This window comes from Podarcis gaigeae (assembly GCF_964106915.1).
Source record: "Podarcis gaigeae genome assembly, chromosome: 3".
In the NCBI taxonomy this organism is placed as follows: Eukaryota; Metazoa; Chordata; class Lepidosauria; order Squamata; family Lacertidae; genus Podarcis; species Podarcis gaigeae.
The window spans coordinates 32,221,541-32,247,509 of NC_139680.1; the positions used below are offsets into that span (position 1 = coordinate 32,221,541).

At 42.1% G+C, this 25,969-nt stretch overlaps 1 protein-coding gene across 1 annotated transcript; it reads right to left on the reverse strand.

Moving 5' to 3' along the window:
- GCLC (glutamate-cysteine ligase catalytic subunit) lies at positions 1–25,969 on the reverse strand. The gene is made up of 16 exons (XM_083730341.1): positions 25,400–25,969; positions 16,835–16,947; positions 14,888–15,070; positions 14,294–14,407; positions 11,990–12,048; positions 11,767–11,903; positions 11,322–11,396; positions 9,827–9,943; positions 8,240–8,378; positions 7,706–7,818; positions 6,982–7,074; positions 5,753–5,857; positions 4,402–4,483; positions 3,935–4,038; positions 2,944–3,064; positions 1–2,147 (listed from the first exon to the last, which is right to left on the reverse strand). The coding sequence occupies exons 1-16, from the start codon at positions 25,547–25,549 to the stop codon at positions 1,948–1,950; spliced, it is 1,905 nt and encodes a 634-aa protein (XP_083586467.1). The 5' UTR covers positions 25,550–25,969; the 3' UTR covers positions 1–1,947.

Consider the following 25,969-nt stretch of genomic DNA (forward strand, 5'->3'; position numbering starts at 1 on the left):
TTCTTTTAAAAAAACTTTATTTGCTTTCAACTTCTGTGGAAAATATGTCTATGAATTAGATTTACACTCAGACATCCACCATATATTGCAAATTTCTGTTCATTCCACAGATGAGTGAGCCTTTGCCCCCTCAGGTGCAACCTGATACAAGCACTTCCTAATGCATACTTATGAACAGCAAATGGGTTCTAATCTCTCAGCAGGCATATGGTTATCAACGCAGTTTTACTGCAGTTTTTTCCCACCGACTCTTTGTAAGTCACTACACCTTAGGATATTTATATACGCTTGTTATTAAGTATTTCATAACCTATCATACAGTAAAAATGACTTACTGTAGTCTTACTTTAAGCAGCTAATATTAAAGCCTCTTCTTTCCCTCTAAATCTCAGGTTATTATTATGTACAAATCACAGCCATTGTCTTTAGTTTTAAATTCTATACAATTCCTTTATGTTTCAGAGGTTCCTGACTCACAGATATATTAGTGCATTTCATGATTCTTCTTGAAATCATTAGTTACATACTAAAGAGAATGCAGGTTATAAGAAATGTCGGGCACGTTTAACTGCATCACAAAGAGAGAGAAAACCTTATCTTGCAATCTGTTTGCTGCAATTTAATATCCTCTTATTTTTGTGCCGCATCCAAGTCCAGACTTTAAGACAGAACTGAAGCTCTCGTTTTCCTTTCAAGCTTTTAAAAGAGCGAAGAAATGTGTGATTGGGGTCTCTCCAGGTATGCAGTGAGCTGCTTGCAAGTATAGTGGAGCTGAAGAATGGCGTAAGGTACTTGCCTAATGCTCCATCATGGCTCCAGATCTTATGCCCTGGGAAGATACATGAGGTGGAAAGACTGCAGCAGCAAAATGGAGGTGCACAACTGTTGATTCCCTCCCCCTTTGCCCTGTAGCGCCCCATCCCCCAGAATCTGTTGAAGGGACCTTCTGGAACAATGGGGGGGGGGGGAGAGAAAAATCACCAAAAATTGCTTCTTTCCCTAGCCTGCTGATTGAGTCTGACCATCAGGTTACAAACCACCACTGCATGAACTGAGCCAGAAAGTAGTGAAGTAAGAACATATTGGAGTTATGGTAACTTCCGTTATCCTAACTAGGGTCAGGTTACCTTCCACAGAGGAGGCTCATGCCAATTACTAATTACTCCTCTGCAACAAGTGATTTTGAAGGAATTTAGAAGATTCTCTGTCTATTAGGAAGCAACACATCAGTGACACGTTCCCATTTAACTGAAGGTGTCAAGAGTTTTGCAAAAAGGGCAAAAGCACTCTTAGTATAGGAACATACCGATTGATACCCAAACTGAATAAAGGAGGGAGAATTTTAGATTCGCCGTATTCCATTTACAATAGTAGGACGAATATCTACTGATTCCGCCTTCCGTGGCAGAAGGATCGGCACTGCTATTATCTCTTCTCTTGGCAGAACGGGAAGATATATCTATGTGAATCGGGTTCTGATTTCTTTTCTTTAAAGTACAGTAGATTCAGTGCATCCCAGGTAACAAAAGTCAGAGTAAACATTCAAGGTCTGGAATGCTGATAATATACAAGTACCCATACAGTACCTTTGCAAAGCTGTTTGAGAACATGGACTTTTTCTTTTTTCTTCCAGAATAAGCATATAAAAAGTTACAAGCTGGTTCACAATGACTTTCAGTATAATGTTATTAAAATACATTGATGTTAAATCAAAAAAATATTTTACTATTTACATGTACACAGTATAAACCTTAAATATAAGAATACACCTATCGTAGGAAGTTTTAAGAGAATATTAGGCAGATTGGCCCATCTTAATAGTGCAGTAGAACCATTTTTGGTCTTTACACTATGAAACTGCAGGTATTCACACCAGTAATTATAGCTAGTGCTTTAGCAGAGAATGCCCGTCCCCTCCCCCCCCCCCCCCTGGATTAAAACCTTTCATCAAAAAGTGCTGGTTTTAGTTCCGCTGTATTTTACTTTGTTACCAAGCAGTTCAGGGCATTCAACTTGCTCTTCGGCGATTTGGTAGCATTTCCAAATCAGGCTGTAATTAATCTCTTCAGTAATCACACTGTCATGTTTGTATGCTGGGTGGTTCGCGACGAACTCTCGCATCCATCGAGCAGCTGTCATTAATTCTCCTGGGGGAGAAGAAAACATCACACAAATCACATTTTCTTATCTACTGTGAGAATATATACCCATCCCTTTGCTTTCTGTTTTAAGAGGCAACCTACTTTGCAAGGCCATTTTATAACTGAATACAAGCTCCAAAGTGCTGTCTCAAACCATCTGCATATCCAACGCAAGGAATACAGGTAAAGCACTCATTGGGTTTCAATAGTAAAACACCAATTTCAGATACAGTCACACCTTGGAAGTCGGACAGAATCCGTTCCGTAACCAAGGTGCAGCTTCCAATTGGCTGCAGGAAGCTGCAGAACCTGTGTTCCAAAGAACACTCACAAACCAGAACACTCACTTCCGGGTTTGTGGCGCTCGTGAGCCACAACGTTCAACTCGCAAGGCGTTTGACTTCCGAGGTACGACTGTACATCTCAAACCACATTGTAAATAAAACAAGTTCTATCAAGTTTCTCTATCATCATCCACAAAAACATTTTTTTGCATTCCTGTTTCTCTACAGTTTTTAAATTTCTGAAGGTTTTACTTCTATGGGGGGGGGGGAACTATTTAGCAAAAGCAAATGGATAAAATGGAAAGGTGATTTGCAGTCAGAGTTGTAGTTAACTTTTAGGCTGCTGCAAATAAATAGACATGAATGTGATAAAAGGAGTTGGCAAAGGAGAAGGTCAAATTAAATTAAAACCAAAGCAGGCTGCATCGTGTACTATTCTATTTAGGACATTAAAAGCTTTCCGATTCAAATACTTCCAAAAACCTGTATCGCTGGTGATGCCAAGAGCGTTTCCTTACCTGATGCTCTCTTTTTAATGAGTTTCAGGTAGTTTAGAATGCTGCACCTTGTATCTACATCCACTTCCATATTTTCAAGGTAAGAGTTCAAAATTGGAATTAATCCAGGAAATACTCCTTCCTGCAAGAGGCAGATCATAATGGAAATAAAAGGTTTTTTCCTTTTAGTCAAATACTTCAAACCCAAGGTTTCCTCTTCCAAGGGATTCTCAACCTGTCTTAACAGTCTACGAAAATTTAGTTCGAGACCCCATAAACTTGACCTGTCGTGTCCTTCCAGCTCCCTTCTGTCCCAGCAGACATGGCCAATGGAATAATGGGAGTTGTAGTCCAACAACACCTTAGAGGGCAATAGGTTCCCCACCCTTGTCTTATAGGCTAAGTCAAAATGAAAGACAGGCAACTCAGCCAATTAAGATCTGGGTGACCTTGGGCCAGTCACTGTCTCAACCTAACCTGCCTCTCAGGGTTATTTCTAATGATAAAATGGGGAGTTCCCATGTACGCCACCATGAGATTATCGGAGGAAAGGTGGGATATAAATTTCAAAACGAATTAACAAAACTACACTGCCATATCCTGAAGGTATTTGGTTGGTCTGTGTAGACGGGGCTTTGCCCAATCCAACAGGGCTCTACATATGTCTTGTGAATCAGCATCCATCATCTTCTGTCCTCAGGAGTCCCAAATCCGAGACTCCTGCATGAATGCTTTAGGCCCACAACGCTACTGAATCCTATCCCCACCCAATCCAGAGAGAGTTAAGGAAGTTAAGGCCCTCCATCCCATCCCTATTCATACACCAAGACTGAAAACTCCCTGAGGGTAGTGGGTGGGTACTGGGCTGGTTGGAAGTCGCTGGAGCAAGGAGCAGAGCATCAAAGGTATACACCAGGAGAGACAAGAGAAAGCGTCTACACTTCCCTGCAGTCTGTTTATGGATCTTAATATGAAGCTTCCGCCTTGTTTAAAATGTAGAAGCCGTCCTCACCTTTCCATTGATTATTGTATCTATGCTCATTAAGGTATACTCTTCAGAATCTGTCTCTGTACCATTTTGAGCTGGCCCACATCCGTCCACTACAGCAGTGCCACCTTTTCAGACAAAGACACATGGGGGGGGCAGGGGGAGGAAAGAGAACACAGAACAGCTAGAGAAAACCGTTAGATTCATGCTCATCATATATACTTCATTCCCCCCCTCCCCTTTTAATTGATTTCCCAAAATTTTTAAACAAACAAACCTCTTAATTGTACTTAATCCAATCTTAGTAACATTAAGTGACTTCCTCAAATCCCCCTGGCTGAATTTCAGTGTATATTATTGTAACAGTTTTCTAAAACTAATTTTCTCATAGAATTAACTTAATCACTGGTCATCGTATATACTTCAAGTGTCTAATAAAGCCGACCAGCAAACAGACAGACAGACAGACAGACAGACAGACAGGAGCCTACCTTTAGAAATGTCTTTTCTGAAATAAAACATGCCTTGCCGAACAGCATCCCGTTTCTGAGCTACTTTCATGTTCTCATCCACCTAGTGAATGGAGACGTGGAGGAGAAAGGTTATATACTAGATAGTAGCAAGGGAAATGTTCAGTCTAGGTCTGAGAGTCTTGGAAACTGCATTTCATAGGGTTGGCTTACACATCTGGCTTCCTAAACGTGATCATTTACACAAGTGGCACTTGGGAAAAACTTCAGGGTGAATCAACAAGCCATCTGCTTGGTCACAACTGCAGTTCCTCCGACAGCAACTACGATGAAAAATGGTTGCCACCTCACAAGCTATTCTGGGCACACATTTGTTTATTCAGGTACACAACCATAGGGAAGAATTTAGCAATTTGAGACGACTTTGAGCTGTTCACTTACTTATTAGTTTAAATATATAGAAAGCAACTAGACATCACACACACAGAGACATTTCCCCCTTTCACAGCTTAACATTCACATTCACACGGAAGCAGAGTGCTCAGTTTGAAAGTCTGATTTCTTGCGGGAAGTTCAATGCAAAATGGGTTGGCGTGCTTTGTTAGCACCAGGTTCAGTTCGCAGCATCTCCTGTTAAAAGGATAAAGACTTCTGCTTGGGATCTTGCCAGTGAGTACAGACAATACTGGACTAGATAGAGAAACGTTCCACCTGGTCGTAACGTGGCTTCCTACGTTCCCAGTGCTCACCCTGTCAAGCGAGGTTTGCAAAACTATTACAGGAAACTACAGATTTCGGGAAGTATTAGGCATCTTTCCAGGCCAATTGCACATCCTACAACACAGCCTAGAATTTTCTGCAAGACATGGGGTTTTTTTAGCAAAGAAGTTGATTTGGGCAAGGGTCTCCGAAAACCACAAAATCAGAATATTAGGAAAGCTAACAGAACTATACTTTGGAGTGGAACCCTACTTTTGCAACTATAGTCGCAGAACTGGAGAGAGGACCACTGTGCCAACAGAGTGCCTCCACACACATTTAGGCAATTCCCTATTCTCAAGGGATCCCTCTTCAAGCACAGCCTATGCCATTTGCAAGGCACACTCCAGAGAAGCCTTTTGAGAATGGAGAAAATTCAGTTGTGTGAGCTGCCTTCCGTTCACGTAACCTTGGATTCCAAACCATGAACAGAATTTTTAAAAAACTAACAAAAGCAATTTTTTAAAAAAAATTACAAAAAGTTGTAATACATACAAAGGGGAGCATGTGTATTTTAAGTCAATTCTCACCTTGTGGTTTAACCTTAGGTGAGAATAGGAAATGTTTTCACGGTTTGAATACATTAGACCGAGGAAGAAAATGCTCCTCTTACCTTGGACAAAGGAATGAGAAAATCCAGTTTGTAGGAGAGAATGACTCGAGTCAGCAACACTACAAACACAACGTAGGCAGAATTTTCAAAGTCTGTTAACTGGACCTAGGGATTGAGAAATCACTGAATATAAGATGGACAAGTGTGCCAGAAGAACCACTAACATGGTTGAGGAGCAAGTTCACAGTCTGAAATCTTTTTTGCTCTGTTGCTCTGAAACTCACACAACAGTGAGGAGACTGGGAATGGCCTTTGGGCTTGTGCCCTCTTCCACAATGGAGCAAAAACAGTAGACACCCCATACCTTCTCGGGCACAGAATATCCCTGAGCCTGCAAGGATTCAACCCATTAGATTAAGTGGATTCTACCTTGCAGGGTGGGGGGGAATCTTGCATTCAAGCAAACATGGGGCCTCTGCCCCAGAGTGAAGGAAATTCCAGTTAGAAGCTGGAAAGTGATGTATGGATCAGAGCTTCCCCTCACCACACAATTTCTTCCCAGGACTGCTAACAGTCTCCATTACTGTAGCGTTAGCAAAGTAGTGACACACGCATTCACTTTTATTTTCTATACCCAGAAGCTACCATTTGTGGATTATATTCTTGGGGGTGGGGATTAAGCCATGATATAAAAACAGTTGCCCTTCATGATTTTAAGATGTCCATACCTATTACTTGTGTTTGGACAGAGACTGGGTGCAACACACCAGGCAGTGAAATCAAGTGGCAAGAATCACCACTGATCTGAGTGAAGCTGAACTGCACACCTTATCAAAACCGTTGATGTTTCTTTAAAAAGACATACATGACAGATGTGAATAGACAGCTACAACCCCTTCAACTCTATGCTTTGGACTGTAAAGTTTTCATTTGCAGGGACCTGTGACTGTTAGGTCCAGTCGTGGACGACTCTGGGGTTGCGGCGCTCATCTCACTTTACTGGCCGAGGGAGCCAGTGTTTGTCCGCAGAAAGTTTTTCCGGATCATGTGGCCAGCATGACTAAGCTGCTTCTGGCGAACCAGAACAGTGCACAGAAACGCCGTTAACTTCCCATCGGAAGGTTTATCTACCGGTACTTCGTGCTTTCAAACTGCTAGGTTGGCAGGAGCAGGGACCGAGCAACAGGAACTTACCCCGTCGCAGGCATTCGAACCGCCAACCTTCTGATCGGCAAGCCCTAGGCTTTGTGGTTTAACAGTACTATCTATGAAACATGCTTCTTACTTACCTCCATTGGTCTGAACTCAACCCTCCATCCAATGTCTGAATTCGGAGGCGGTGGTTTGAATCTCATTGTCTGCCAGTTTGTTGACTGAATATTCTGCAAGAGACAATAAATACACATTAAGGCTATGACCTCTAACAGCTTCAAGAGTGGTAATTAAACTGTTTTTGCCACACAGTGAGCGTCATGATTTGAACACAGGTTCTAGTCTAAAATTCTAACTAGCACACCATGCTGGCTTTTATTCTACCCCAACAAAAGAGCAATAATTTGAAGCTAAAATTGTGAGCACATTTCTGTCGTTTTAAGCTATTGTTTCTTCAGTAGAGTTTGATGCATCTCTTCAGACAGGATGCTGGTTCCAGTGAAAGCACACTTTGTCTGTCCTTTCACTTTTTGCCCTGTGCCAGATGAGTTATAGGAGTCTTTCCAAGTCAATACTGACTTTTGCTCTGAATGCTTACCCGTACGTTTAGATATTTTTGGTTCACTCTGCACTTCTGCTGATATCTGATTATTTAAATTTAGACAATGTGAAACGAAGTCTATTCTATGTCTCCAACATGGATACACTTGTAATTTAAGAAATGCCCATGGACCACAAACTACTGCAAATCCCTTGGCTTATCTGAATGTAGTTGCATGTTGCATGCTCTACAGCAGTCCATAGTACACTAAGCAGAAAAAATACAGCTTTTACTATTAGGATACTAGTATAAGATACAACCTCAAAGTGGTCAGATTCATTTGCATCATCCAGATGTATTTTCTCTTCGAACAGAGTCAAAGGATCACGGATAAATAAATGAGCAATGTGTTGGGCCAACAGATGGTCAATGCCTATAAAAATCAAGAAATTGGGAAACTTTTCAATATTAAGAAGAAAACTGGCCTCTCAAATATGATAACTAGGTGAATTCATATTTGCCTGCAGTTGCTTCACTAAGAATTATTTGAGAAGTGGAATAAGCACCATAAACCTATGAGCTTTTGCAAATATAAAGGGAATTGTGGTTTGTGGCTTGTAGTGTTGCTATTTGTTGCTAATCCATTATTTCCTACTACTTAAGAACAAAATCTGTTTTCTAGATGAGGTGTGCTCTTCAGAAAATTCCTTAATAAATATTCTACTTTACGCGCCATGGTATTTCAAGCACAGCTACTGCAAAATTCATCACAAGAAGCCCCTCTTACAGATTACGTATTGTTAAGACAGAAATCAACATAAACGTCACTGTCCCGCAGTTTCAAATAAACTTACCTTCCTTTACTAACTGCTCGTAGATTTCTTTATCTACCGTCAAATCAATGTCATTGTATTTTTCACCACATTCAGAGAGATAACTGTCTATGGAATCGTATCTGGATTTATTGATTCTGTAGCGGTTGTTCTTCAAAGGCTGTGTAATTTAAGAAGAAGGGGGGGGGGGAATCTAGTGATAGTAACCATATCTAGTAATTATAAATGTTACCTGGCAATAGATACCAAAAGCAGGCCCAGTTCACGCCACACTAAACAACAAACAATGATTTCACGTGAACAAGCACTGAGCTGGTGTATGCTATTTAAAAATTCCCCCTCTTCCCCCACTCATTGCTGCGCCACAAAGAGGAAACAGCCCCCAGTCTGGCATGTTTTGTTGTCTGAGCCAATGCTCATGGTGTTTCTACCAAGCAACCCACAAGCCATAAGCCAAGAACAAACCTTGGTTACTGCTTGTGATCTGGACCTTTGTCAATGGATGACTTTTATCAGGACAACAGGAGCGCAACCCTGTTAATTCTGCTTGATCTCTCATCGGCTCTTGAACCATCAACAACAGCATTATCCTGAACCGTGGTTTGGTTTCAAGGGAGTGGTTTCAGAGCGTAGAAACTGGCTGCACTACTTTGTTACAAACCCCATTTAGTATCTATGGAAAACTGTTGGGAGCAGTCATCAGCCAGCATCATAACAGGTCAGGGATGATGGGAGTTGTAGTCCAACAAGGTGTGCAGGTCCACAAGCTCCCAATTCCTGTGCCAAAAGAGCTTTTTTTTAAAAAAAAAACCCACCTGAAACCTTTGTTAACTAGCCAAATCTGTATTCAATTTAAAACTTGATTTTAAATGAATTTTTAAAAACAACCATTTTGTAACTAAGGCTATATACTAGGAGTGCTCACTGACCATGCCATTTGGGTTGAATCCCAATTTGGTGCTTCATAAAGCAGCCCAAATTGACTTGGAAGACCCAGTTCAAGGGGTCCAAGTCTTCTTCATTCCTTCCCCTTCACTAACAGAAAGCTAAAAAATGGCATTAGAGTGTTTTTTGCTTTGGTTTTTTTTGCTAAAAGGGATGATATATACACACATACACCCACACACAGGTACCTCGGGTTAAGAACTTAATTCGTTCTGGAGGTCTGTTCTTAACCTGAAACTGTTCTTAACCTGAAGCACCACTTTAGCTAATGAGGCCTCCCGCTGCCGCCACTGCGCGATTTCTGTTCTCATCCTGAACCCAAGGTACTATTTCTGGTTAGCGGAGTCTGTAACCTGAAGTGTCTGTAACTCGAGATACTACTGTACAGCCCAATCCAGAGTGGATTATGGTCATTTTCCTGAGTGCCTGTAGCCCTTTCTTTAAAGTGCCTGGACAGCTAAGGCACCACAAAACACTTCAGAGGTCCCCGCTTTGACTCATGCTCCTTTACAGAGATCTCCAGCAAGCAAAAAAAACCAAAACTTCTCACGTTTTGCTCTGGCCTTTGTCCCAAGGCAACACAAACTCTTAATACATACTGCAGAAGCATTTGCTACACAGGCTGTTGTTATTATTATCGCTCAGGTCCTTGTGTGCACTTACCTCCAATCCCCTCTCCTCCCTCGTTCTGTCGTCTACGGAGGCAGATATCACTCCCCAACGGCAATCGATATCTGTCACGTAGCCTCTGTAGAAGGGAGCTGCCGCACTTAATGCCATCTAAAAGAAAAGTGTCAGGAAATACAGAAAGCTGCTAATGTATCGCCATTTAAATCTAAAGATGTTTCGTTCTGAAACACAAGGCACGTCCCCCCCCCCCCCCACAACTTGCCTTCAACCAGAGAACTCTTACAAGAGCTGTATCTTACTGAATAGCAGCACATTTTTGGCTAATAAAACACATATAATGTGGAGCTTCGGTTAGCATTCTCTAAGATAGTCTCCCTCTTTCTAATCTCATTCAGTGTACTACAGCTGCATATTTATGTTCCAGGAAGAAGTATACAGAGGGAGTCCTATGAGGAATACCTCATTCTATTTTTTAAAAAATGACAGCTGGGTTTCGTTCGGTGTTGCCCATCGGTTGGCAAAAAGACTCCACCTAGCAGGACAGGGCTTTTTTTATCCCCAGGCAAGCAAGTTGTGCAAGCATAACCAGTTCAAAAAAGAGCATTTTATTGGCATAACGTAACACATCGTGCACAAATTGCTCTGCAAATCTCATTCTAGGGTGATTGGACCACTTCTCTGGACCCCTGTGTTCTCATCCTCCATCAGTTCTCATCCTCCATCAGTTCTTGCAAAGTGCCCCAAATATTCTGTTGCCCTGCCTCTCTTGCTGATTTTCCCCCTTAAAAATAAAATTTATAAAATATACGAAATGCGTTATAATAATTAACACAGAACACAAGATAAAGCATGATCTACTAAAATAATAATTCATACATAATTTCGTTATTGACTACTGCCATTCACCACCAGTCTTCCCTTACCACTTCCTAAAACAGCGTCACTTTTCTTATATCGTTTTGTTTCCACAGTGAGGAAGCACCAAAGAGTTCAACTTTAAGTGCTTGTTTCACAAATGCTGTGAAAGTAAAATAGGATTTTTCAAACTCTTATTTTACCTGAACTTCTTTGGTAAGCACAGCAGTGACACCACTTACACGCTAGGTGGAAGCCATTAACTTTTTGTAATATCTTGTTTGAAAACAAAAGTTATCCTTACTTATGACAAAAATCTAATTAAGAGATATGACCGTTAAGGCCAATATAACCTGAAACCCAAAGGTTGTTCTACTCAATAGAATGTGGGCACACATACACACATTTATACACGTTCAATATGTGTGTGGCCGGGCATATGTGCATCACGCCGAACCCTGACGTGACCCACAAAGATATCACTGAAACGTCACTAAAAGGGCAGAGCGGGGCATTTGCAGGATTTTTCAATGGGTTTCAGTTATACACAATTTCACTTGACCTGCACACACACACACACACACACACACACACACACACTTGACCTTCTTTATGTTGATTTTCTTTATGAATTATATAATGTTTGGCGGAATAAATTCTACCACTCACTCACCACGATGGGACAGATGGTCGCTAGCTGATCATAAAGATATCTTGCTTCAGAGATGCTGCAAGCCTGGAATGTTACCTGTAGGATGATATCAAGCCAACCGCTATTAAACCAAAAGAAATAAAATATGCACGGCCACTTTAGCAAGCTGCAGAACCAACTTCCCCATGACACCAAAGCTGCAAAAGCCTATGGTCACTTGCACTATTTTAACCAACTGCAACCAACCCCTTCATGCAGATATGAAGACGCAATTGTAATGGGAAATCCCAGTTTGGTCTCCCAAGCAGTTCCTTGCTCACTTTCCTCCTAGGGATGGCTAGCCAGTAGGCTATACAATCACTTTATGTAAGCAGGAGCTGCAGGCTTTAATATGGAAGTTAATATTGCTGAAAAGCACTAGCAAAAATATATATATTTGCTAAAGCATTTGTTTCCGCGAGTTTACCTGAAGGCAGCAGTTGCCCATTCCAAACCCCATGGCATCCATGTAGACATGGTCAGGCTTGACTGCTCTTGCCCCTTCACCATCATCATTAGGGAATGTTTCTATGAACGGCGACGGAGTATTCTTGTCTTTAAATACTGCATTAGACAGGGTGACAAAAAGTTAAACCCGTTGCTAATGGTCCTACTTCCCTTTTTGAAAAGCAAATTATTTGCTCACTTACTTGGTACGTTTATCACTACTTTTTCTCCTCTTCTGTGTCGAATGTTTCTTGTTAAAGTACTAAAACGGAAAAGGAACCTGCTGAAATGCCATCTCAACAAACAACAGCCGCACCCTTTTTAGCGATTAGCAAAATATTATTTTATTTTTTAAACTTAGGTGTAAACTTTTAATTTTTATTTTTTTCTGGATTTTCCTTTGCGGACCATCTTCCTACTCAGCTAGGTTTGTATCAGAACAGCACTGCTGCTTCAGAGGACTCCCTGGATGAAGAATCCTCTGAAGCAGAAATGTTATATTCTGCTACTATATATAGCTTGCTTTTATTTTCAGAAAGGTAACAAATTTATACGAACCGTTATTCAAATTTTCAAGCTAAAGTGGTGTCCCAGCAACTTTTTGGGATCCCAATACAGATACAGTGGTACCTCAGGTTACATACGCTTCAGGTTACAGACTCTGCTAACCCAGAAATAGTACCTCGGGTTAAGTACTTTGCTTCAGGATGAGAACAGAAATCATGCTCTGGCAGCGCGGCAGCAGCAGGAGGCCCCATTAGCTAAAGTGGTGCTTCGGGTTAATAACAGTTTCAGGTTAAGTACGGACCTCCAGAACGAATTAAGTACTTAACCTGAGATGCCACTGTACAAGCATATAATAGTGATTTAGATAAGAAACGCTCAAGTTTCTTGAGACATATCCTGGGGCTCCCAAGTTCAATCAAGTATGAGACGATGTGTGCAGAACTAGGTATACACACAATGGAATATTGGGTGTGGGCTAGCACTATAAAATACTGGTTGCGTTGCGATTTCAATTTCCAGCCTTCGAGTCTGATTTCTGACTTATTTAAGGACTCTTATAAATCCAGATGGTTCCAACTCTTACATAGAAAATTCAGATCTATTGGTATTGACTTTCCTGCTTGGCAGGGGGTTGGACTCGATGGCCCTTGTGGTCTCTTCCAACTCTATGATTCTATGATTCTATGACTTGGAACTCTTGTATAATTCAAGTGAGCAATACAATTATCGTAATATTAAAATCAGATTAAGGGACATTGAAAAACAAAATATTGAGTTAGCTGTAAATACAATTTGCTCCCCCAAGTTTTATGGTTTAAATACAATAGATAACAGGGTCACTTACATTTCATAATTCGCCCGACTGAACGCTTTCCCCTCAACTTTTGTCAAGGGCAGATATTTAAACATCCCCAGAAATGATAGACATTGCGGATGTTTTTTTGAATGTGCCGGACACAGCAGAACATATTCTTTTCTACTGTCCATGGTACAACCAACTACACAAACACGTGCTTTCCCCTTTTTTTGGGTAGTCTAACATCACGGCACAATGAAAATATCAGATTCTATCTGTCTGACATTAACCTGGAAGTAACTGCAAATTTTTATCAACAGTATCTCTCAGAGTAGTGAATGGCACTATTTAGCGGGAAGAAACTCCCATGAGAATCCTCATTATGACATATTTTTACATGGCTGTTTATTTGTATATATTTTAAAATTTTAGATATGGATGTTTTATGACGGCCTATATTTGTAATGCCTAATATAAAGGTTTGGCAAAGTAGCAAGTAGTCATTGTTATTCTGCTACAACTATGACAGAAAGCTGTAAGAGAAAGCCAGGGGAGCAGAATTTATTTATCTTCAACTATAATCTAATGTTCTGCTGCTGCAGCAGTTGCCAGGAGGCAGCAAGCCGTCAGGGTCTTCACACACACACACACACACACACACACACACACACACACACACCTCTGCACAGCCTGAACCAGTTTATAAATAGAGAAATTCCTCTGAGGAGAAAGGGGTGTGCAAGTCTCAACTACCTGCTCCTAATGTAAGGAACGTTCATCAGATGTCAATAAAACTGTACCAGAAGCTGGCCACAGTCAACATATACATATTCTACATATACTACTGAGCAAAGAAATTTAAACCTGAAGGAGTTTATAAGTATCAATGAGTGTACACTTTATTCAGGTGGTATTCAGAAAAAAGCAATTCCATTTGGGAAGGACGTCTGGCTGCTCATGGTGCTGCCTCGCACGCACCTTTCCCTGCACTGCCACCCTCAAATCTGCTCCAGAACAGTTTTAGGGGGCACACAGGAAAAAGAAGTTCTGGTGTGCACCCAGAAGGAGGGCAGTACGCAGCTTGTTTTCAAAAGCACTACATCCTCCGGTTAAGTTTTGCTTTCCACCCAAAAGGGAAATACTATTCTACGATTTGCACATCCAGAGAGAAAGGACAACTCTCTTCATTCTGAAATATACTCACCTAAACCTGGGGTGTTTGTTAATGGCTTCGTCCGGGAAGAAGAGAGACTTGGAGGCTCCTGTCTCAACAGGGGTAGGCACACACTCTGGTATCGTAAATCCTGGACAGCCCAGTCTACACATTTCAAAGCAAACCGTGAAAGGCTTTTAAAAATAGTCAAAAACATATAAAAGCTGGAAATTGCTACAAACACGTCAGAACAAAACAAAAAGGAAAGTAACGTAAAGACAAAATACTTCGGGGTTGGGCACAACTTTCTTACATGGACAGAAGTGGAAATAGTTACGGGTACTCTGTATAAATACACTAATCTCCAGATTAGGAAGCAGATAGAGGGCTTGACGAAAGCCCTGTTAGATAAGTCACCAGCTATAAGACACCCTCCTTCTGTGCAAAGAGTTGGGAGGAAGAGGCAATGGCTTTCCAGGCTTGCAAGAAACCGTGGAGGAGGACAGAAAAAGCAGGAGGAATGCCTGCTGTTCCTGGGCTTCTCAGGCTGCTGTGAATCTCTCACCAGGTGGCAAGGCACACTCAGCCCTGGTGGGCAGCATGATTAACGCTGTTTCAGCCCATATTAGAAGGATGGAGACAAACCTTGGAAATGATGTCACAGTGCAAACAGCTTCGTTTTGTTTCAGTACAGAAGCAGCCTCCAGGCGTCGCTTTCTCATGTTGTCTTGCACAGTGTTAAATTCAGACATTGTCCCTCCATAGGGTTGCCCAGGGGTCCCCTCAATCATATAGCTTCCATATTCTGGCCTCCACAGAGTTGGATGGCTGTGAAGGAAGCAATGGTGCATTTGAAATCTTTTTGACCAATGGCAAGGACAGCATACAACTGTGACTGTAAGTCAGTGGTGGCCAAACTTGGCCCTCCAGCTGTTTTGGGACTACAATTCCCATCATCCATGACCACTGGTCCTGTTAGCTAGTGTTGATGGGAGTTGTAGTCCAAAAACAGCTGGAGGGCCAAGTTTGGCCACCACTGCTGTAAGTCTATCATCATCAACATCATCATCTCTATACCGCTTTATATTTTTAAAATAACTCAAAGCCATTTACAGCACATTTGAATCATCAAATAAAACAATCCAAAATAAAACTTTACTGAAGAAAGTCAAATATAAAGCATACAGTCAAAGCCAACATAAATTAACAGGCAACTTAAATATTATCTTAAAAGATTTCAAAGTAAAACATTACAAAGGAGGTCAACTACAGAACACATATTTAACACAAGCAAAGTTAACAAAACAAAAAATTCTTTAAACATTTCGAAAGAAAACATTGCTAAATGAAGTCAGGTATAAAGGACGAATATAAGAATGAATGCTTAGCTTGGAATCATGTGTTTTCTGCCATAGACTTATGAACCTGCTCAGCTGGATCAGTTTGCCCAGAGTGGACTAAGTCTACTTTAGGTTTATAAGACCATCATCTTTATGAGAAAGAGAATTTTGGCCACCTACAATGAAGCAGATATCTAAGCTGGGCACCAAATGGCTCCTTAAACCAGGGTTATGGTTGCCAAAACGGAATGCCTAGTTGCCATTTGGAGCCAGATGGCTTGAAAGTCGTATTTTTCAATACAACTTTTTGGTTCCTGAAATCCATTCAGACTGTGCAGATAAAATATCATGGATAGGATTCTACAGGATGTGTTGTTAGTGTGTGAAAACAGTGAAGATACAAGGATCCCCAGGGATGCACCTCGAGATGGTGAAGACGCCAGGTGCCACGTCCGGGTCGCAAGAGGCCGATAGCCAGGGGCAAAATGTGCCTGGCAAATTTTGAATGCTGCCGTGAAGGTTCTTTATACATGAGCTGAGATGTCTCTAATATTCTGGGTTTAACTCCTGTTACCCAGACCCAGGGAGGGACGCGGGTGGCGCTGTGGATTAAACCAGAGCCTAGGACATGCTGATCAGAAGGTCGGCGGTTCGAATCCCTGCGATGGAGTGAGCTCCTGTTGCTCGGTCCCTGCTCTTGCCAACCTAGCAGTTCAAAAGCACATCAAAGTGCAAGTAGATAAATAGGCGGGAAGGTAAACGGTGTTTCCATGCCTTGCTTTGGTTCGCCAGAAGCGGCTTAGTCATGCTGGCCATATGACCCGGAAGCTGTACGCCGGCTCCCTCAGCCAATAAAGCGAGATGAGCGCCGCAACCCCAGAGTTGGTCACAACTGGACCTAATGGTCAGGGGTCCCTTTACCTTTACCCAGAAGCATGTGACAAACATTTGGAGGGCCACATTGCTGTGGGTCACATGTCCCCTGTCTTCCTGGCTGACAGGCGGTGAAACCAGACGATTGGGAGTTCCAATCATCCGAATTGAGAAATACTGCTCAGAGACATCAGCATTAACAGTATTCTGGCATGCAAAATGACAACCTGTATCAAAGCTGACCACTTTGATAAACGCTAGTTGCCACGTGGCAAATAACATACAAACCATGTTCTGCTCACCGCTTGGATACTGACTTAGAAAATCACCTGAACTTCAGGAAATAAGTGGACCAATTCTAAGGACAGTTGCTACTTACTTTGGGTTTACTCTTTCACCTTTTTCTTGCAAAGTATGAAGAACGTCTCCTCCAGTTAGGGACAACTGCGCTCTCTTGTTTTTATGGTCAAATACTACCAACATGTATTCCACCTGATGTGCAAAAACACAAACACACAACATTTAGCACAATAGATGAATACGGCAGGCTAGCCATCATTTGTAAACACATTGACGGGTTCAAGGCAATGCTCTGTAGGTAGGAATCTCAGGTGTTTTATTGAACTTTCATTATCACAAATAAGATTACAAACCTGCAAATCCCTAAAGCCACAAGCGACAATACTCAGCAGATGTCACAGTAGTTTTTCAGGATCCTCAAGATGTTTTCAATCGGGGGGGGGGGCAGGGGGGATCCACCCATGAGAATTTCCCTCCCTGGGGAACTAATCTGCTGTCTTCCATTCCCTTATTTGTGAAAATTCAATTTGGCACTAGTGCTATTCCTTTCAGATTATTGTTTCTTTCAAAAACACACCAGAAAAAGCCCAAGAGTTGCTTCCTCATAGATGCACTAGCCTGTTACATAATCACATGGCTAAAGGAAAAGACTCATTTCAATCCCTGATGTGCTTTTAATGGTGTGAGACACACAACTGTAAATATGCATACATGAATCTATATATTGCATGGGAGTACAGTGGTACCTCGGGTTAAGAACTTAATTCAATCCAGAGGTCCGTTCTTAACCTGAAACCGTTCTTAACCTGAGGCGTGCTTTTGCTAACGGGGCCTCCTGCTGCCACCATGCCACTGGCGCACGATTTCCGTTCTTGTCCTGGGGCAAAGTTCTCAACCTGGAGCAAATAATTCCTGGTTAGTGGAGTTTGTAACCTGAAGCGTCTGAAACCCAAGGTACCACTGTACAAGCGATTCTGTATGTGCCATAGGTATTTCTGTTAGCCATTTCCCCTCTATTTGTACCAGAGCAGTGTGCCCTAATCTGTGTCATGTGGTCTAACATAACTAAAGGATGTGCAACACATACCACAAACCAGGAAGCGGGGTTTAGATTTACTATAGAGAACTAAACCTAGAGATTACAGTATTTTGTACACAACTGAAGGGGGAAAATGTGATAGATTATAGAGAACAAAGTGTACCGCAAAGCAGGGCAATACTATAAAAACAGACAATTTTTTAAAAAGTGATGTTTATTATGGTTGAACCCATAATACACAAAAGGGATTCTTAACTGGACTGTTTATGTGTGCTTTTGTAGAATTCTATTATGCTTCAATTTGTTTTCCCTTGTGAATTCACGAAGGGGGGGGGGGAGGCCTCTTCCTACTTCACTTTTCAAACATGTGATTCAATTTACAAATATGTGATTCAATTTACTAACATTGAAGTCCTAAACTGAGGTTTTAATTTGAAACATATTCTCAGCCAAATGGGATTTAGTCACTATCCATGAGCTACTGATTGCAGACACAAATATACACAATGCAGAAAGGAGAAATACTGGGGAAATAACCGAAAACGTCTAATTCAAGGAATCTGCATTTCAGAAAAATTCTGACAAGCGAGGAATCTCAGGCATTATGTGACCCAAGCAAGCTGTGATAGAGGCATCTGTTAAAGAATGACTGCAAGCCTCTTCCCAGCCACAGTGAGTAGATGTAATCCTACAGTAAGTTTCAGTGACAGATCACAGGCATAGAAACTCACCAAGCCATGGCCCTTGATTCTCCAGTCTGTTTCTAAGTGTCATAGCAGGAATGGGAAAATACCTGCTAGTGGTATCAGTGGCATCCCTGTGGCAAATTCAGTAGGAAGTACTGCTTTGTCCAACTGAAAAAACAATACACCTTTCCAAAATAGGAATCCTTGATAACTGTACACTAAGCTTTCCAAACTTCCTGCATCTTCATCTCCACCTCTAAGCTCTATGCTTGGCAACTGTGGTAGTAAGAGACTGAACTCCTAAATACTGTTTGGCTATATTTTTGTGTTTGTTGAGTCTGCTGGTAAGGCTACCAGCAAATTCTCAGATTCTGCCAAAGCTGTGTTTAGGGAACAAACTTAGTGATTTTTATTTTGGGGGGAGTGGGTGGGTAGGGGAATAATATTAAAGACGTGTGGAAATTGGTTGCATGCATTAACATTATTTTTCCAGTCATCTGCATATATGTATTTGTTCCGTCCAGAACAATATTAGACACACAATTGCAGGTATAAAATAAATCCCGGCACCTAAAGCTTGTTACTCCAACCAACTAACTAACAGAAAGCAAAGGCTGCAAAATCCTGTACACAATCAGGTTATTAAATCCTTGGTCTAAGGCTGTGATCCTAGAGACTTTGCAGAGATTTCAGTGCTACTTGTTTCTGAGTCAAGAGTCATAAGATTGAGCTTCAAATGTGTGAATGCTGTAGGATACCAACTGAGAACAGAATGATGCTTTGGAAGTTCTTGCATTATGTAAGCTTTGTCACAATGAGCTTTGAAAGAAGCAACAGGGAACGTAATAGTCCACCAGGATTTCCATAGCACACTGTGATCAGGGTTAGAAACCGAGATACAGTGGACTCTCGGATTGTGAACATGATCCATGCAGGATGCACGTTCGCAACCCGCAGCAGCGCGTCTGCACATGTGTGGGTTGCGATTCGGTGCTTCTGTGCATGCACGATTTAGAGCTTCTGCGCATGCGCGACTGCTGAATACCGGAAGTAACCTGTTCCAATACTTCCGGGTTTCCACGGGTCCGTAACCTGAAAAAACACAACATGAAGCGTCTGTAACCCGAGGTATGACTGTATAAAACTTAGGAGCCAAATGGCATGTGCTGCTATTTTTCAAATGTAAAAAAAAAAAAATCAAAAAAATCCATGCAGGTTATTTTCTTAAAATTTGTGCTAAAAACTTGGGGTTGTTTTATACATGGATAGTGAAGAGGTGGGATGGGCGATTGGTGGCTGCTGCGAGAAGGATATTTTCCGTGGCGTATTTGCAGACGATTGGTGGGTGCCGAAAGGTCTACTGGCTATTGGCTGCTGCTGCGATTAGGTGGGCGATTGATGCTTGTGCTTGGCGAGCGTGCAGACGATTGGTGTCTTCGCCGATGTGTGTGCGATTGGCTGTTGCGTTCCTGCGGGCGAGCAATTTTCGGCAACCCCCCCAAAAAAGGTCAACAACTCTGGGCAATCTCCCCCCATTTTCTCTATTTGGAATCCCAAAAATGTCTTATACATGGGGGCATCTTATACACTGAAAAGTACGACAATCTTTTCTGACGTTTTAGGAGGTCTGTTCGTAATACAGTTTGGGTGTGATCAAAAGGGAGAAACACAGAGAGGTTTCCTGCTCTCTTCTGTGAAGAGAAAGTACATCATGGGCTTCTCACTGCCTGTTGAGAGCATTTCCCCCTTGCTCAGAGGAAGCACCTAAACACACACAGATATGCATGAACATCAAAGCCCGCAGATTTGTGTCTCTTGGGCTCAATCCCACCAAACACCCATGCTGCACAACTCCTATTTAACGGGGAACTCATTAGGGCTCTTCCATAGGCTGGCAAATAACCATGACAAGAACAAAAGTTTCTTTGTGGAGAAATACAGTCATGTTTCTCCCTTCCCTTGGCCAAAGGAGTGGGCAATGAAGTATGTTTACCACACAACCGAAGGCTGTGCGCACGTTACTGTATTAGAACAGCAAAGGTTGTTTACTGCTGTTTCATATCATATCTGCACATCGCTGTCCACACCAGAATGGTTTCATGTGTGTTCCACGTCTCCTGCTGCCTGTCCACACCAGTGGGCAAGAGAGATGTCCGCATATGGCTTATGTTTTGAAATCAGATCAAAACTGGTTTTGGGGGAAATGAATCCAAATGCAGCATTACTGAAGAAAATACGGGATAAATCTGAATTGTGACTAATATTGTGCCTACATGGCTTCACAAATTAGTGGCAGGAGATCACTGGATGCAGAGTAAATGGGAACCTCCACACAGCCTCAGTTTGCAGACTGGAAGGATGCTCCCAGGCAGGGTGTCATGAGGAGGAGCCAAAACCCCTTTCTTTGCACCAAGGTAGAATAATATGAAATAACTTCTCCAAGGCAGAAGAACCAATGTCTCATTATCCTCTTCTTTCAGCTGTTTACTGAGGTCCTTTCTTTCAGTAAACAAACACCTCCGACGAAAGTAAAAGTGGTACAGGAGAAGTAAATGTTTGCATGCAGACCAGGGGAGCAGAGGAATATAATTAGTTGTTATTCAAAAGCAATAGAAAATTTAAGTATGTAAAAAAAAAAATAATCAAATCAGCATTTGTAAAATTATACTTTTGACGTAAGATTTCAAAAATATGTTTCTAAAATTGGAAAAGGAAAATGTAAGCCATAGGCAACATTATGGAAAGATGTTGTCCGCATATCTTTACTTGGACAACAGAACATTAATTGCTGTCCTTAACTTTTTCATAAAACTTGTCTTTTAATACTGTCAGGAGAAGTTTACTGTTATAAGTCACTTAGGGGACGTTTACTGTTATAAGTCACTTAATTTGATTAATTTGATTAAGTCACTTAATTTATTATTTATTATTATTTCATGAAGCAGGGATGCACATTTTTCTAATTATTAGTTTAAAGATTTTTATATGTGTACTGCATTTTAATATTATTTTCATGATGTATGCACACCTAATTTGGGACCACTTGATGACAGGCAGGTTACAAAACACCATGCATCATGTTTAAAAGCAAACACTTCTTTAAATAAATGCATATAACATAAAGCTTCAAGTTAGCTGCCTTTTTTCAGAATCAGAAGAAAGTGTAAGAACCTTTAAATTAATTGAAAAAGGCTGTGACTCATTTGAAGTGCCGCTCCAGAACCAAATTAGCCCAGAGGCAAAAACTCTTACTGAAGTCAGTAGGATTTGACGTGCTCAGCTATGGCAGAGATGTGTGTTTGTTTCTTTTTCAGACTTACGGTTCTACAAATTAAAAGTTGGCCTTAGGGTACTTGCTATTTTTAAAATAAGGGATCTTACTTCTGAGTAAAAAATTGTGTAAGACTGGAAAGAACAGAGCCTAGTGCAGAACAATGCAAGGGATTGAACTTGATGGCGCTAGTGGACTCTTCCAACTCCACAATTCTCTATGAATCAACTTTTAACACACAATTTAGTGTGTGCTGGACACAGCATTAATATGTAGTGTACAACACACACACACACACACACACACACCCTATGCTAATACTGTTCTACAATTGTAAATGTTAACAAAATACAGAGTTTACAAACCACCAAGAGAAAACAAGAGTAACAAATATGGTTTGTTGTCAAGCAGATTCACAGATTTAACTAAACGAAGATCTGTTTCTTCTGGTTGGTTAATTTTTATACCATAAAACCTGACAAGATTAAACTTCTACTTTGATAGTACTGAATAGCTGTTTTCCCCCTGCTGAGACAAGTTAAGAGTGTACATAACATACACATATATTGTATGCAGTGTAGATAACAATATGATATGTAACTTTTCAACTTTTAATAGGGATTCGGCTCATTAGTATACAAGATAAGCTTCAAGAAACCATGCAATTCTGTGGTCTTGGGTATCAGATTTTGGGTGACGGCCAAAGCTCAGTTGTAGAGCAAATGCTTTGCATTTAATAGGTTGAATCTCTGCATCTTCAAGGTAGGACTGGGGGGGGGGGGAATCCTTCAGTCTAAAAACCTTGAGAGCTGCTGTCAAATGTAATACTGGGCTGGATGAACCAATGGGTCTCACTCAGTATAAGATGTTCTAATCTTCATGAAGGTTAAGCCTCTAAGAATGAAGCAAACCTAGGAAATTCTTATAAAAGTCTTTTACACAAGCATCAAGTGAAGATGGGAGAGGCCAAAAGTAGCTCCTAAATATCAAATCCATCTTCCCTTCTGGTGAGTTAAATTACTTGTAAATATCTCATCCTCCACTTAGGAACATGTTACATTAGTTTTATTTTTTTCAATATATAAAAAACAATTAACAAAAGAGTCTTGAATGTTTTTCAACATAACAGCTTTCCACGGGCAATCATCTTCAATTTTTATAAGATACCATGGCCCAAGGCAGCGCAAGTCTGGAGATGCTTTATGAAATCCACAATGTGTGGAGCAATTATCACAGGCATGTCTGTTATAATGTTGCATGGCAATTCCTCCCATTAATTTAAATTCTTTCGCACGCTTAGAAGAACTGCAAGGTGATGCCTTTCATAAACAACATCCATCAGCCAAAGTGCCCAATACGAAGTAGGCTGCAGAGATTAAAACTTGTCTCACATTGCACATTTTCTTTTACCTTCCTCAGATACAAATACTCACGTTGGCTTGCAAATGAAAAAAACAAACCCAGGTTGGAACCCCTGAGGATGAAAAGTGCCATAATGTTCTCAACTAGCCCAACCTACCAGATGCAGTAGAAAAGAAGCACAATGAATATTATTTTGGGGTTGGGGGGCACCTTTTAGGCACAAACAACTTGTGTCTTTGGTGTTCAAATTCTTGCAAATTATTTTGCAACCGAGTTGGGAGACCAAGGACTCAAGTTCACTGTGTCTAAGAGCACATGACAAATTCCTATTAGAAATGCGCTGGGCTCAATGAAGCACACTTTTGTGCACCTCGAGGTTCTCCCCCAAATGCAAATCCTTGCTCAGTTGTCTGCTAAATCACCCTGGCCTACGGTAACCTTTGCAAGGTATGCATTTCACACTTCTGTATCTCAAGTATAACACTTTTCCACCCTTCACTTTCACTTCAAGGCTATTTAAGGATTTATAATATAGAAAACCTGCCACTCATTATTAGGTCATACTATTACTGTATTTACTTCTCTTACACAATTTACGTGCCATCATTCAACTTTATTTCAAGGACAATTTTCAAGAACTGCTGCTGCTGCTGCTGCTGATATAATCCAGCATCTTCTGGGCCAGCAACTCAGAAACTGTACTTGGGGTGACCACATTGAAGCATCCCAAAGACAATACCTGAAAGTGATATCCATGCCCAGTCCAGCCCAGTGTGTATAAAGGTTTGGTTTACATATGACATTCTGAACATTACGTATGTATACGGTGGTGCTTCAATGTACAGTACAATTATCTTAAGGCAGATCCAAAGAATAAAAATAGGAATGCTGTGCAAATCCTCAAGATATAACTTTCGTTTCTGCTGCCTGAACGTCCAGCATTACGCGAAGAGTGCCAAAACACAAGAGCACAGAAAGCTTCAGCTTTGACATCATACACTTTGGAAGAGGTATATCGGTTACACTCAGCTCAATTTCTAGAAAAGGTTAATGAACAAAATTCTGGAAATCATAATATTGAAAACTCTTTCTACTGCCGCCCCAAATCGTTTTTGTTTGCGTTTTGATAATGGAAACATGAAATGACCCAAGATAGTGAAAAGTGTAGGGAAACCTGTCTTTATCTCTTTCCCCACCTCACCTCATTCATAACACTGGTGGTATTAACTGCTGTAGCAAATATAGGCACACACTGCTTCAATCATTTTAATTCGGGATAACAGGAGAGAACGGTGGCACTGGTGTAAATGAACAGATTCACACTTGCAACCACCTATTGGCCCTTCTGATAGGACTAGCATATACAAACCCATTAATCAGTAAACAAGCACCATGCCTACTGAATAGTCACAATGTGGGAAGACCCAGGCACAATCTGTTACATGCATGAGGGAAACTAAAGGGCATTTTCATAAGGGATGCTATACGAGCCTTTTAAACCACTTCTGAAACCGAATGAGAGAGACACAAGCTTTAAATCAGAAGTGCTTGTGGCTTTCCAAGGTGACACAGGTTTCACACTGCTAAAAACGGTCTCGGTTGAGTGTGAACAAGCAGAATTGGGGGTGCAAGGGAACCCACGTGTGTGTGTGTGTGTGTGTGTGTCTTATTGGTTTGCTTTTCTTTTTACAGTGGTACCTCGCGTTACATACGCTTCAGGTTACATACGCTTCAGGTTACAGATTCCGCTAACCCAGAAATAGTACCTCGGGTTAAGAACTTTGCTTCAGGATGAGAACAGAAATCGTGCTCTGGCGGTGTGGCAGAAGCGGGAGGCCCCATTAGCTAAAGTGGTGCTTCAGGTTAAGAACAGTTTCAGGTTAAGAACAGACCTCCAGAACGAATTAAGTTCTTAACCCGAGGTACCACTGTATTATGTACTGGTATGTTGTTCTTTTTCATGTCCTGAACTGATCCAAGGACAGCAAATAACAACAATAACACCAAAACAACCCCAAACTTTCCCCTTCAGGAGCAAACCCCGTCGACGTCCAGGAACCTCGCTCCTCATGCAACACGTGCACCGTGCAGGGTGCTGGGCGAGGGCAGGGCGGCCAACGGCCTACCTGCCAAGGCTGTTGTGTTGAAGTTGAAGCAGCAGCAGCAGCCAAAGCGCGCCATGGTGGGTGGACGAAAGAAATAAAAGGAAGGAGGGAAGGAGAGGAGAGGAAGGAAAGCAGCGTCTCGGATTCGGCCTCCAGCTCCCTCTCCCCGACCCCCACTCACCTCGTCGCCCCACTTGAGCACGTCCTTGTGCCTCTCGCCCACCGCCCGGTAGATGTGCAGGAACTGCAGGATGCCGTGTTTGCGCACGTGCTCCGCGTGGCGCTGCGTCTTCTCCCAGCTCAGAGGGGAGCCCTGCGACAGGAGCCCCATGGCGCCTCCCCGGGGGGGGGGGGGAGCGGCGCAAGGGCGCGCGGCGGGGAAGGGAGAGGGGAGAGCCGGCCGGGGCAGCGCCAAGGAGAAAAGCTACCTCCAGGCGGCGGCGGCGGCGGCGGCAGGAAGGAGAAGGATCCCCCGCCGGTGGCGAAACAGGAGATCGGCGGCTGCTGCTTCTCTCTTCCTCCCCGCCGCGCCTCTTTCCCCGCGAGGCTCCTGGAGGGGAAGCGCCTGTGCCGGCTGCGGACGGAGCGAGAGAGGCCAGCTGCGCGGATCTCTGTGTGGTGTGTGTGTGTGTGTGTGTAGATGCAGGGAGGGGGTGGTGCTGGTGACCGTCCCGGCAGCAGTGGGGCACGTGATCAGGGGGAAGGGGAAGGAGGCTGCTCTCGGTGCGCGCGCGCGCCTGGGCGTTTGCGT